Consider the following 13,255-nt stretch of genomic DNA (forward strand, 5'->3'; position numbering starts at 1 on the left):
AAAATACATATATAGGAGAGAGTGAGATAGAGAGGGGTGAGATAGTGAAGAGTGAGAAAATGTGAGAAAAAAATATAAATTATGGGTTTTATAAGTTTAGAAATCCATCCAAATCTTTGGGTTAGACCAAAGACATTTTTTTACAAAATATAGTTGTACCTTAAGCATTAATGTTTGTATGTCCATGATTTTCATGGAGTTATTAAAAGTTCATTGACATTTTGAATAACACTAGACTTTTATAGAGTTTTTAAAAGTTAAGGTTGAATACCACTTGACTTTTAAAACTCTAAAAAAGTTTATTTTGAATACCACAAAACTTCTATAGAGTTTATAAAAGTCATGATTGAATACCACTAGACTTTTAAAATCCATAAAAGTCGTTAATTCTCCGAATTGAATACACCCCCCTTACTTACAGATTTTACCAGTCTACCAAGTTGTCCATGTATTTGATTTGTTGGTGTGCTGTTGGCAAAATGAAATCTCTTTTCTTTTGCTGTGAGTTCAGCTATATTCTAAGCCAGTTTTCCCAAGATGCATGATAAATATGAAAGGATGATCTAAATGAACGCATGGCCCACAAAAAGTTGAGAAAATTATATCAGTACTGGATTTCATGGACATACTACACTAAGTTCCTGGTTTTGTTACTGCAAAAGAAATATCAAATAAGATGAGAGCCAAGTTACACCGCAAAAATTAACTCATTGCAGAAAATATCCACAACGCTTTGAAACAAGTGTTCTATACGGAGTATGAAACTGTTTTTACATGCTAATGCTTCTCACGTCAAACGCGATAATTCAAATCCATGCTCATTGCTCGCTGAGGTTGAGAAGACTGTAGCATATGACCGAGAGATTACCAAAATGTGTTGTCTCATCCAAACCTACCAGGCTTATGAGTAGGCGTCGATGTTAAAATGCTGCTGCTGATGCAAGGAGTTGATCATGAGCATCCGCTAGCTCTCTGAATCATAGTTAATTATGTGGAGATTGGCCTTGCAAATGTGGAGATTTAGTCGATTCAGATGCAACATCATGATTTGGTGGGGCATTTTTAGGAACCTGCAGTGGTTTAGTTGATAAGAAAGAACTCAAAAGAGCATGATTGTATCCACAACACCCCACCCCCAACAAACAAACAAACACGCACACAAACATATAGAAAAGGGGAGAGGGATAGGGAATTAGTCTTTAGTGGATTATCTTTAGCTCATTTAAAGCATCAATTTCATAGTAGGAACTTTAGACTTGTACATTTTTTCCTGCAGTTAGTACTACGTCAGAAGCTTTGTAATAATGCTTTCAAGTGGACACAATTTAAACTTTATTGAGGACCACCAACAAATTGTTACTTCAGCAAGATCTCAGACTTCCATATGCAGCTGAAAGATTGCTTCATTTTCTTGCAGAATAGGTGGGTTGGAATTGAAGCATAAAAACATCCCAATAAAAACCATGTTGTTTGACCCTCTGAGGGGCAAGATACTAATACCGGGTCAACATACATCAAATTGTGCTCAAACTAGTTTGTTATCAATATTGAACACTTTCCAAGAAAAATTCGTACGAAAAAGGCAAGTCGGAACTCGATTACATGCTTTCTTACTATAGTAAAATAATGTGAGAGCCAAGGTGTCGCTCTGAATGAGCTAACTTTGATGTGGGAAAGAAGGGTAACTACCCGTGAAAGCACTCAATTTCAAGTATGTGATCTTGTCATTTTTATGTTCGCTTCCTACAAGGAGAGAAACAGAAGAAGCCGTGACAAAAAATGATTTGTTTTTCAAGGCAAACCTGTTGCTCTGCGCTCATAGTTTGTCCTGAACTGACTTCTTGTTGTTTATGCAGTTGTTCATCCTGCTGATGAAGGTGTTCGGGAACGTGGAGATGCCCTCCATGTGATTGTTGCTGATGGAAATGCTGATAAGCTTGTTGATGTTGTTGGTATTGCAGGAGAGGTATCTGTTGTCCTTGTGTTGCAACTTGTTGCTGATATCCTTGTTGATTTATATGGTAGTCAAGCTCCTGAAGTTGATGAGGATGCTGAGCTTGCTGTAATTGTTGATTTTGCTGGTAATAATGATGTTGTTGCAATTGTTGATGAAAATGTTCATAGTATGTTATCTGATGCTGATCCTGGCCATAATATTGCTGAGGCAACAGCTGCAAATGCTGCTGATTCAGCTGTTGATACTGTTGCTGGTTTATATACTGGTGTTGCAGTTGCATATGCTGCTGATAGTGTTGTTGCGCCAACTGCTGCTGATGGTAATGATACTGTAGCATCTGGTTTGTGGACATGGCCGGTTGGGCTTGCCAAGGATCCTGACTGCTTGGTAGATTGTTTTGTTGGACATCTTGTTGAGGATAAGAGACCAGTGGAGAGGACAGTAGAGGAGATTGTGCAGTAGATGCACCACCTGGTGGAACCACCGCACTCACTGACCTGGGATGGTCAGTTTTCACAATACACTGAATAACCCCTGCTGACTGGCCACAGATTTGCGCCCCCGAATTTGATTCAACATTTCCTTGCTCCATCAGCATCTTGCTGTCCAATTCATTGCCTGGATGATTATTGTGCTCTTGATCTTTTGCCCGCTCATGAAACCCTGAACTAGTATATCCAGGAGCTGTGACTTTGCCATCTGTCTTAATCAAGTTTACACCAGTTTTAGAAGGCTCTTTTGAATCTGCAGGATCTGCAGGTATATTTGTTATCGTACTGTTCTGATGACCCACCAATCCCTCTTTTTCTGATGCATTATGAAAGAGTGGAGATTCAACAATCCGATTTTTATTTGGAGACATAACTTCCTCAGCTTTATGCACATCGCAAGACATGGGGATTGAGTCCTGATTTTCCTTTTCGGTGTAATTTAAGATATTACTTCCCAAAGAAACAGGCAGCTTCTGCTGTTTGAACTCATGATCCAACAGGCTAAGTTGTTCAACAGGATCAGTTGTTTTTGATGACTTACCAAACTCATTAGCCAGCTCACATGTGGTCAAAGCTTGCTTTGCGGACTGGTCAATGATCTCAGCAGAAACAATCATAGGTCCAGGTTTTTCTACTGTAGAATGGCAAGAGAAATCATGGACTGAATCATGTGAGATCAAAACATTCTCATTGGACAGGGCTAATTTTTCGCTTACATCCACTGGTCCTTTTCCCTCTTCTCTTGATTGACATAACAAACCATCCATGGACTCATTGCCTTGTGACACATCCTTGTCAGAAGGAATAATAACTTTGGTATACACCGATACTGCTGTTTCCTTGCCATTGTGGTAGTCCTTCTTAGGTGACAGTGTTTCCATAACCTGGGTAGGGTCGGTTTCACGATTCACCGGATCTTGTTCAACTTGAAGCTGGTCCATGTTCAACAAAAAACTGCCTGATGCAAAGTGTTTATATGGCTCACTCCTTAGGAACTGCGGAAATAAGCTAATATGACGGTTCCATGCCTTCATCACATCGTGTACAGTTCCACAAAGATTCACAAACTGGAATGTATCACCAATAGTAGTCATCAATGTCACATAAAACTGTCAATTACTTCTCCCGAACATGAAAGTTCAGTAAAAAACTAAACAAAAGAAAGGATGGATTTAAAGCATAAGGGGTGGGGAATGGATAGCAAAGCGTTTTAATCCTTGATTACCCATAACTACATGGTAGTCCTGAGTTCGGATCTAACAAACCACAAATATGAACCATAAAGCTTCTGACATTTGCTACAAGTAGATCCCAGTCTAATACTTGGCCAAAATGCTTTTAATTAAATAGAAAGAGTTCGCTATATTTTGCAAAAAAATTCACCTTTATCAGCTCTAAAGCAGCCAATTCATTTTCATTCTAATTGGCTACTTGGCTACATGGCCTAAGAATCATTCAAGACAACAACATGACAAGAATATGTCTATGTACAAACATCCTCACAGGAAATTGGACTTAAAAAAAATGGAAAAACAAATACCAGTATAGCACCAAAGTAGACTAAAATCAAGATAATCTCCAACCTCTAAGAACAAGCACGATATAACCTCTCGATCTTTGGCATTCAAACCATGGTATTCATCTGATCCGGGAGAAATGGCATCCGATATGATTGACTCGATCACACTCACTTGGCTTGACCCTTCATGGGTCATTGCAAAATTTATCAATTCCTGCATGAGTAGGAACTCTATGTTTGTTTAAGGTCAATGATGGAAAAACTATAAACAGCACATCAAGTACCTCGAAAAGGAATCTGCAATTAGGTAATTGTTTTACACCATTGATTAGTATATTTCTAGCAGCATCTGCACTACCTGTTATCTATCAAGCAGTTCGGTTTAGTTAGAGAATAATCCATGAAATCAATCATACAAAATAAAATATGGCTGTTAAAATCAAAGTTGATTAAAATTCGAGAAGATAAATACAGTTACATGCTTGTAAGTCATAATCCTAAGACTCACGTCATGGTTATTGTTGCGTTATCATAATAACATTGTTCGTGGCAGCACCATTGTTCAATAATAGACATGCGGAATGCATGTCAAAAAGGAAGTGCGATAATGAAAAAGCTACATGAGCTTTAGAAAACCATAAAAAAACTTGATTGACAGGGGACATGGAAGCGTATTTAGGACTCACAAATGTTACTGAGGATTCTGGCCTTTAATAACACACAAACTCAGAACAGAGGCAGAACGCAGGTACATGAAATTATAAGAGATATGAACACAACAATTAAAAATAAAAAGAAAGAAAGACAACCATCATGTTTTATGAGAAGAGACTACAAAATGAGCAAAAGAAATGGCAAAAGCAAGATCAGAGACAAAAGTGGGGAGAATTTTGCTAGCCAAGAAGAGAACTAAGCTAACTTATAACGGTAAGTTGTACAAGAAAATGAGACAACAAGTTGGCAGAGCTTCATAGTCATATAGAATGAATATTGTCGCAGAAAACTTCTATATGTGGCAGTAGGCTAACGGCAACAAAAGGCAACTATCTATAATTGATAAGAATTAAACCACATAGAACTGACATTACTGATAGTCGAAATGGGATTACTAACAATTTCCATACCATGAAGGTGAATCGGGAATAGTGAGAATACAGCCTGGGAAGAACGTGACTCTTCTGCTTCTCTTTTGCTGTTTTCAGCGCTTCTTCATATGCAGTAGAAGCTTTAGCTAAATTTCCCTAAGGTTCAAACCATCCCTTCTTAACAAAGGTCCTTAATCAAGATACATGAATATATGCAACAATGCAGAAAACACACCAGACGTCTTTCCATGTTTGCTTCTGTTACAACTTTTTCAAAAAAACAGGAATCAGTTTTTGCATCACACTGCTGCAATGAAGCACGAGCACCATTCACATCTCCTAGGTGCTCCTTAAACCTTGCACTGAATAGATGGATATCTGGCACGTTCTGCGAGGTGTTAGCGCAGGAAAAAAGTCACATTCTCCCATATAACCGAAATTCTGATAAAATATAGCAAGATCCTCGCTTCTTGACAATAGGTTTATAGAACTATTAATTAAAGTTTTTTTAAAAAAAAATCTGAAAAGTGCATCATTTGATAAAGAGATACTACAATAATGCACACATTCTATCAAGAAGTGTGGCATAACATAGCCATATTCAAACCTAGAAGCGGCTATAACTCGTGGCAAAAAATTGATAGATACATAGAAACAGCAAAAGTTCAACAAGAGACTATTTTGATAAAAACAAAAGAAAATTTGCATTCATTTGAATACCCAGGGTAAAAAGTATCTCAGATGTATTTCAGTTCCTAATCTCAGAAGTTAAAACACAGCCAAAACCTCAACACAGACTGCATAACTATATGAATTACACTTCACAAGGGGTAGAGAATCCGGACCATATGCTTATCCATTGTCCTTTTACAAGTTCTCTGTGGTTCTTGGTTTTGGAAGGAAATGGGTTTGTCATGGGTGATTCCGAAATCTACAAAGGATCTTTTTGCTGCAGACTTTGGAGGCTTGTTGGGTAAAAGAGGTAAAGTATTTTGGGATGTAATAGTGCATTGTGTTTGCTGGTCAGTGTGGCTTGAAAGAAACAGGAGGATTTTTTAAGACGAAGAAGACTCATTGGGAGAGCTATGGGACAAGATAAAGTTAACAGTATCTATTTGGACCCACAAGATTACAGATTTTCAATCTTTTGTGGTTTCAGATTTGTAAATGGATTGGAGTTTAGTCTTGGGTTAGCTATTTGGTGGTTCTTCTTTTAGAATCTTTTTGGTGGACCACTGGTTCACAAGTTGTAAATTTCACTCTCTTTATTTATATAATATTAATATCGTTTCCTATCAAAAAAAATTACACTTCACAAGGACCACGAATAACTTCTAGTCCACCCTATACTACCAACCAAAATGGGTGGGAATGATACATGAATCGAATTACGGAAGTGTTGATGTTTTATCCCAAAAATCAACCAACCTTCAAAAAAAAATTTGTTGCCCGGTCTAGAGCAGAGATAGCCAGCTCACGACCTCCTTTCGATTCCAGGAAGTCAACATAACGCATCCAGAATTCAGGGTAATTCGCGCAAGATATTAAGCACCTCTCATACAACCTTACAGCCTTCACAAAAAAAATATATAAAAAAAGTACAAGAAGATATCAGGAAGGTATGATGACTGTATCAAAATCTCACCCAGTCCAAATTTTCTTGTTTCTCCACAAAATCAAGATAGAGATGCCAATTATTTATTTGATCATCGCCAATAGGAGTAACACAAAAAAATCGCCTTTTTATATTTGTCTCAAAGCATTTTATTTTTTCGTTCAAGTTACATGACTCCTGGTAGAATTCTTCACCAATAGATCTATATCTATCCAGTGCCTTGCACCTGAGGAATTTATCAGAAGAACCCAGCAAATCCTTGATGACAAGAGAGATTTCATCCCCAGATATGTTTATCGCTGCAGAAGGACCTGATAGTTTCTCTACTGCAATGTGGTCATTCTTCTCATATTCCATCTCCTCTTCCAAATTGGCCACAAACTGCTTGAAACTGAAGCATTAATGGCAATACGTGTTTATTGATTGACTATGAAATTGAAAAGGAGAATCTGAGAGAAAACATAAAGGTTGGAAGTATATGTTAATTGAAGGCCAAATATATATGTTTAATCACATCAAACACAACTACAGATAGCAACCTATAAGCTGGCTTCTGTAGAATCTCAGTACTTCAATCCTGGTGCACAGATTTGAGAGAGAGAACAAAATACAATGATCCGGAAATAGAAAGCTATGACTAGCAAAAGCTTAACTGAAAACTACTTTCATGTCCCCTTGTTTTACGCCATGAATAACATTAATGGATTATTTGTTAGGCTACTGAAATAAGCAAAGCCAATATTCAGGTAATGATTTGGAAGACTTCATTTGCAGTCAGCCCTTATCTTGTATTACAATATAACAATACTGCACAAATGGTAGATGAAATTAAAAGCATCCTACTCATTTTTAGCTGTTGATGGAGGTGATGCCGATGATTAGCGGGGACCTCTTCCATAATTCGATAAAGGTAAAACATATGATCACGGTAGTTCTTTAGGGTAAGAGTAAAGGTTTCCCACCAGTCCGTGGACAAGGTTGCTATGTAATTGAACTGGGGTATGAATTCTGAAAATCGGGGAAAGGGAGGTTGAGGATATTTCATATTAGAATCATTGAACTATTTGTTTGCACACAATACAATACTTTGCACTAGCAAAAGGAAATCCAAAATGAATACTCAGAAGTCTTCATGATAAATGAAGAAAACAATCCAAGGCAGGCAACATACAAAAAGGAAAATAATTTCGCTGCTCCACAAGGAAAAAACTAGAAAAAGGGACCAGGAGCTAAAATAGAAGCCATTTAGTGTTACCTAAAGACAAGTATATTTAGCCGGAAATAAGCACAAAACAAGGAGATAAATAGAACATAACTTCTGGCACGGTTACAATCCATGAGACCCAACTATAGAGTTAAAAGTGAGAAATTATAAATGACAAGCTTGAAAAGCTTCCTTAACAGGAAAAAGAGTTATTTAATAGCAGTAGCAGTCACTTCAGCATTTTGTGAGGAAGTTGGAGCACGACATACTTATCATAATAAAAATGCAGCTTCATTGTCGGAAAACTAAGAGCTTGGATGTAACTTTGTGCAAGAAAATTCCATCCCTGTTGATTGAATTCATATTTCATGTACTTGTCCCATAGGGCATGACAAAAGTAATCCTTTTCAACATAGGAGAAGGCTCTTCGAAATAATCTGTCAAAAAAAGCATGATATTAATTACTTGAGACAATTTTCATACTGATCTTACCATGCAATCAAGTAGAGGGGAAGTATTTCAGTCATGGAAGCATCATGATGCAAAGGCTGAATGTCCAATCTTGATCGATTGAATAGCTTGAGGTACTATAATGTCAAAGCCAACAATGTTTTCAGTAAATCAAATCGGAGAAAAGACCTTGATTTTGACAAAAACCTCATTTTCACAAATAGTTGATATACCATATGTGTGAAGAAAGGTAATACCTAGTTTGCTGGTTTTTAGGGCACTACGAAGATCTCAGCCTCATCTGTTAGGAGTGCTTTTCAGACATTGAGAGAACAAATAATGAAAGTGGGCAATGATGATTCAATAATATCCATTTGCAGGTCTACCTTTTCTGTCTGTCTCAAACCTAGATTGGCTTCCCAGGCATATGCATATCTATCACCAGTGTGACTTAGGCTTCATCTGGGAGTTTAAATTTGGATGGAAAAGAGAAGAAAAGAAAGGAAATTTTAAAAAGTGGGTAGTTTGGGAGATTTTAAGGGAGGGAAAAGAAGGGAAATTTTTTTAAAATTGACGAGGAAAATTTTCCTCCCATTTGTGGGAGGAAATGGAAGGAAAGACAAATATTTTCTCTTCTTTTCTCCTCTCTTCTTTTCTCTTCTTTCCCTTTCTTTTCTTTCCGCACTTCCAAACTAAGCCTTAAAGATCCCAGAGACATACATTTGACACTGCAAAAATTTCTCTCTTTTCTTCAACAAAGTCCACAAGCCCGTGACTATTAGACATCCTTTGGCTTATACATCAAACAAACTCTAGAAACCCACAGCTACAAAATGTAGTAGTGTAGGCACTAACTGTAAGCTTTAAAACCTACACTCATAGAATTCAATGACTACAATGTATCAAATCAAAACATGTCTAAAGCAGCTGAAAGCAAAAATTTGCATTTCGGGTACTTTTTCATTCCAAAAATAAATAAATAAATGCCTAAAGCAACAGCTAAGCTCTAAATTTTAAAAAATAACCATTTGCCACATCTTATAATGATTTAGTATTGATGTATTTGAAATACATAAAAATAATAATAATAAATCCACTCAGGGTCTTGAAAATGAAAATAGGAAATATGTAGGGACACACTATTTTTTGTTTTAAGAAGCAAGCCATAGAATGACCATAAAACTCAGAATAATAGTTATCTATCAAAGTCATTACAATAAATATGTATGAGCATTACTTGCGAATATCTTCAGGATCTCCAAAACAAGCTGTGCCAAATGCAAAATAGTCAACCCAGAAACCAACTGAAAACTTTCCCAGTCTTGTTCCTCTTTCATAAACTTTAATGGCTTCATGAGTACCACAAAGCTTTGCCTTGCAATAGGCATATCTTTCCAAATGCCAGTGACACAATGGAAATTTCGACAAAAAAGTGTCATATGACAGCGAAATTGTATCTATATCATCCTGCATTTCATAACCACGCAAGATTTAGTGTACGTAATAACCAATTCAACAAGCATACTCTTGTACATCCAATAACCTCACCACTCACAACTGACCTATTATTGTCTTCTACTGCAGGAACTTTAGAATTTTGTTACAATCCAAAATGTCAGCTAATTAATTTTCCAATTTCATAAATCACATTGTGAAATTGCAACATGTGCGATTCACTGTATTGAGTTGAGACTTGAGAGATAGATATTAGAACATTAGCCAGATGCCCATCAATGACAAAAAAAAAATTCATAGAAAGCTCTCAGGGTTCTTTAGCCCTTAATTGCAGTAGGTTTTAATGTATGAACTCGTATATAATCGACCATGTCCCTCAACAAGCATAATGCTTCCTTCAGAGAACATTCATATTGTTTATGTATCACCTTACCGAATATTTTTTTTTTATGGGAAACCAAATATATTTCATTAAGATATAAAAAGTAATGATCACAAAAAGTGGACCAGAGGTCCACGGAAAGAGAGATAAAACCCGGAGTCAGCTTTGCATAATATAAGACTTCGATCCCTGTACAAATCTGAAACCGAAAAGTCATGAACTCCTTGTCTTCGAAATCCAAAACGGAACCGTAAATTTAATCTTATCCCAGCATTCGCCAACCGGTTTCTTCTCCATTATAAAAAATTATCCTGTTTCTCTCCAACCAAATCATCCAACAAATACAATAAACTAACACGATCCAAAATATTCTACCCCTCCTGCCCAGATTTCCACCAAGATTTGCTTCAAATAAATCCTTAACTGATCTTGGGGATACCCATACCAAGCCCAACTCCTCCAAAGCTCTGAAGCAGAGAACACTCATAAAAGGGCAATGAATGAGCAAATGATCATTATAACCAGTGATGACATATGTATCAAATTCTAAATTTTATAGCTGCTCAATTTTAATGTTTACATCGTTTTTCCAATAGGGATGGCTACTGCTACCCAACGAACCCCTCCCCATTAATTATGCTACATTGCATCTCATTAGCATAAAACATGTTACCTAACTTCGATAAGAAAGAATGATTACTACTTTAATATACATTACAGCTAATGAGGACGATGCCTATAAAATTTTCAAATTATTCAACGACCCAAATAGCATGTTTTGATGGTAAAAATTTCAAGTAGTGGGTTTTATTTCTTCCCAAGATAATGTTGTGGTACTGTCCATATCTACAAGATATTAATAGTTGAGGAGGCAAAAGAAAACAATCTAGACTTACCTGACAAGTATTTTCAACTTCTAAAATCAATGATCTCCAGGCATTGTAATCTAGCGAGCCACAAGCAATCAATTCCTTGACCTTTTGAGATAACCTCACTGCTAAAAAAGCAAGGAGCATCATAGAATCACTATCATGATAAAACTTTTTGAGGATTCTTCAATGCTCAGAGATGCCTAAGACCTTGAAAACTTAACAAAAGTTATAAAATTGGCATGGGCCACAAATTATAGTCAAATTATAAATCCAGAAATTGAGAAAATAAAATGCACAGCTTTTAGATAGTGTGATCGATCCTTTACTATAATCTAGTCTGTATAGAAACTCGATTTCAAATGCAAAGACCCTAGACAAGATATCCAATTCCTAATGTTAGTCACGCACATGAAGTCAGAAAATTCATCAATTTTCAGACCAATCATCTTTTGCAGCAAAAACCTAAACAATTCTGGCAAAAAAATAAAGAATGGGATACAAGCAAATACTTAATCCAATTCAATGATCATCTAACTAGTATCTCATCACGTTTATAGTAATTTAATGCACTCAGTAACCTCTAGATCAAGAAAAACAAGAGATGAACAAACCAACAGAAATAATAGAGACCTGTGGTTGTTTGGATTGATAGATTTGATTAGAGAATTATTTGATTAGGGAAAAAGTTTGGCGTATGTAGGCCCCGGTCGGGGTGCCTCTACCAACGTGGATCTTTGAATAGTTTGGTCAAACGAACATGACTGATAACTGACAGAAGTTTCCAAGCCACATCTCATTAATTAAGTTTTGCGGATTTTAGTTCGGGAAAGTCGAGGAAAATTTGACATTTTATTAAGTGTATTTTTCGAAAATTTGATGTGTTATTTTCGAAAATATGGGGTGAGAAAAATGGTGTTTTGTTATGCTAAAGTTTGAGAATGCATGTGGTTTACGGATCATTTGCTATCATACGAAACTGCTTTTTTGGCCCTTAGGTTCGCTAGCTTTCATTGATGCAGGTGAGGAAGACTGAGTTGGTTGTGGCTGACAAAGAACTTGTTATTGTTAAGTTTTTTTATTGATGTCTGACTTTTGAAGAACTATTTTCAATGTGTTAGATGTGTAAACTCTTTAAGATTTTGAATGTTAGATTTTATATTTAAGAGCTTGATGCAGGTTCCAAAATTCTGGCGTGCAAATTTTTAGATTCCAGAAGACACCCATCTTCTACATTTGAAAGCCCGCAATTATTATTGAAATTACAGTAGTGTTTGGGAAGCTCTTCTTAGCTTTTCCTTCACATAATTTTCTAGTCTTTGTTTTCCTTCACAAAATTCTTCCTCGATGCACTCCCAAACAATACCTACGTATAAGTTTTGAGTCTACCGTGATTTCTTTTTCTTGGACCATCCCGTAACGGTAGCCACTAGCCACCGCCTACGGAACTCATGGAATTTGAAATCATCTTCTCACATCCATCAATCTACCAAAAAAATTCGTGGCTTGTGTAGCACATCGAATTAAATAATACTAATAATAAGCATCGATTATCACATTATCCCCAAAAAGAGAATTGATATACTCGTTCCAATTCCAAAAGCTAAAAAATAATAATTTTTTTAAAAAAAAAAAAGCTTTTTTTTTACGCTTTTTCTGTATCAGAATCGCGAAACACTTAAGAACGAAAAAAAAAAAAAAAAAGGCAAATTTCAAAAGCTAAAATAACAAGAGTTCGAAAAATTCAACATAACACTCACCAGCCGTTTCAGCGCCAGGATTCTGTGTGGCCATTTGACACCCCCTCCCGTCTCGATTTTCTTCCTCTTTTTCTCGTATTCACTTCCAATTGCGGCACTGAAAGTCTCCACCAACACTCCTCGATGCAATTGCTTCCGAATCTGCGTGCCGTATTAACTTGTTTCGTGTGCTTTAAATTTCCACTGGTAAACATGTGCTGATATGCACACAAGTTAAATTATTTATTTAAAATATAGTTCATATTTAAACATGATAAGATTAAACTAATTTTTATTTAATGTTATGTGTTTTTACTTTTTAATCATTAATCATTAATTTTTTATTATATTTAAAAACTACGAGATACAAGTATTTTTGGAGAAAAAATTAATATCATGAATCAATTTGGATAGTCATCGAAAAGTTGTAACGGCTAAATAAGATTAATTTATTTTAATATTTTTATTTTTTCAAAAAAGATAGAAGTT

General features: G+C 36.1%; 1 protein-coding gene across 4 annotated transcripts; it reads right to left on the reverse strand.

Moving 5' to 3' along the window:
* Positions 1 to 617: 617 nt before the first annotated feature.
* LOC140886980 (uncharacterized) lies at positions 618 to 12,978 on the reverse strand. 4 transcript variants are annotated; one of them, XM_073293953.1, is made up of 12 exons: positions 12,788 to 12,978; positions 11,055 to 11,152; positions 9,559 to 9,788; positions 8,141 to 8,308; positions 6,698 to 7,058; positions 6,481 to 6,624; positions 5,288 to 5,440; positions 5,092 to 5,208; positions 4,252 to 4,332; positions 4,032 to 4,181; positions 1,803 to 3,515; positions 618 to 1,070 (listed from the first exon to the last, which is right to left on the reverse strand). In XM_073293953.1, exons 1-12 carry the CDS (start codon positions 12,819 to 12,821, stop codon positions 984 to 986), a joined length of 3,336 nt encoding a protein of 1,111 aa, XP_073150054.1. In that variant the 5' UTR covers positions 12,822 to 12,978; the 3' UTR covers positions 618 to 983. The 4 variants fall into 4 exon arrangements, with proteins under 4 accessions (XP_073150054.1, XP_073150053.1, XP_073150055.1 ...); XM_073293952.1 differs by having other exon boundaries at positions 11,055 to 11,155; XM_073293954.1 differs by lacking the exon at positions 11,055 to 11,152.
* Positions 12,979 to 13,255: the final 277 nt, after the last annotated feature.

The sequence above is a fragment of the Henckelia pumila genome, chromosome 3 (genome assembly GCF_033568475.1).
Source record: "Henckelia pumila isolate YLH828 chromosome 3, ASM3356847v2, whole genome shotgun sequence".
NCBI classification, from domain to species: domain Eukaryota; kingdom Viridiplantae; phylum Streptophyta; class Magnoliopsida; order Lamiales; family Gesneriaceae; genus Henckelia; species Henckelia pumila.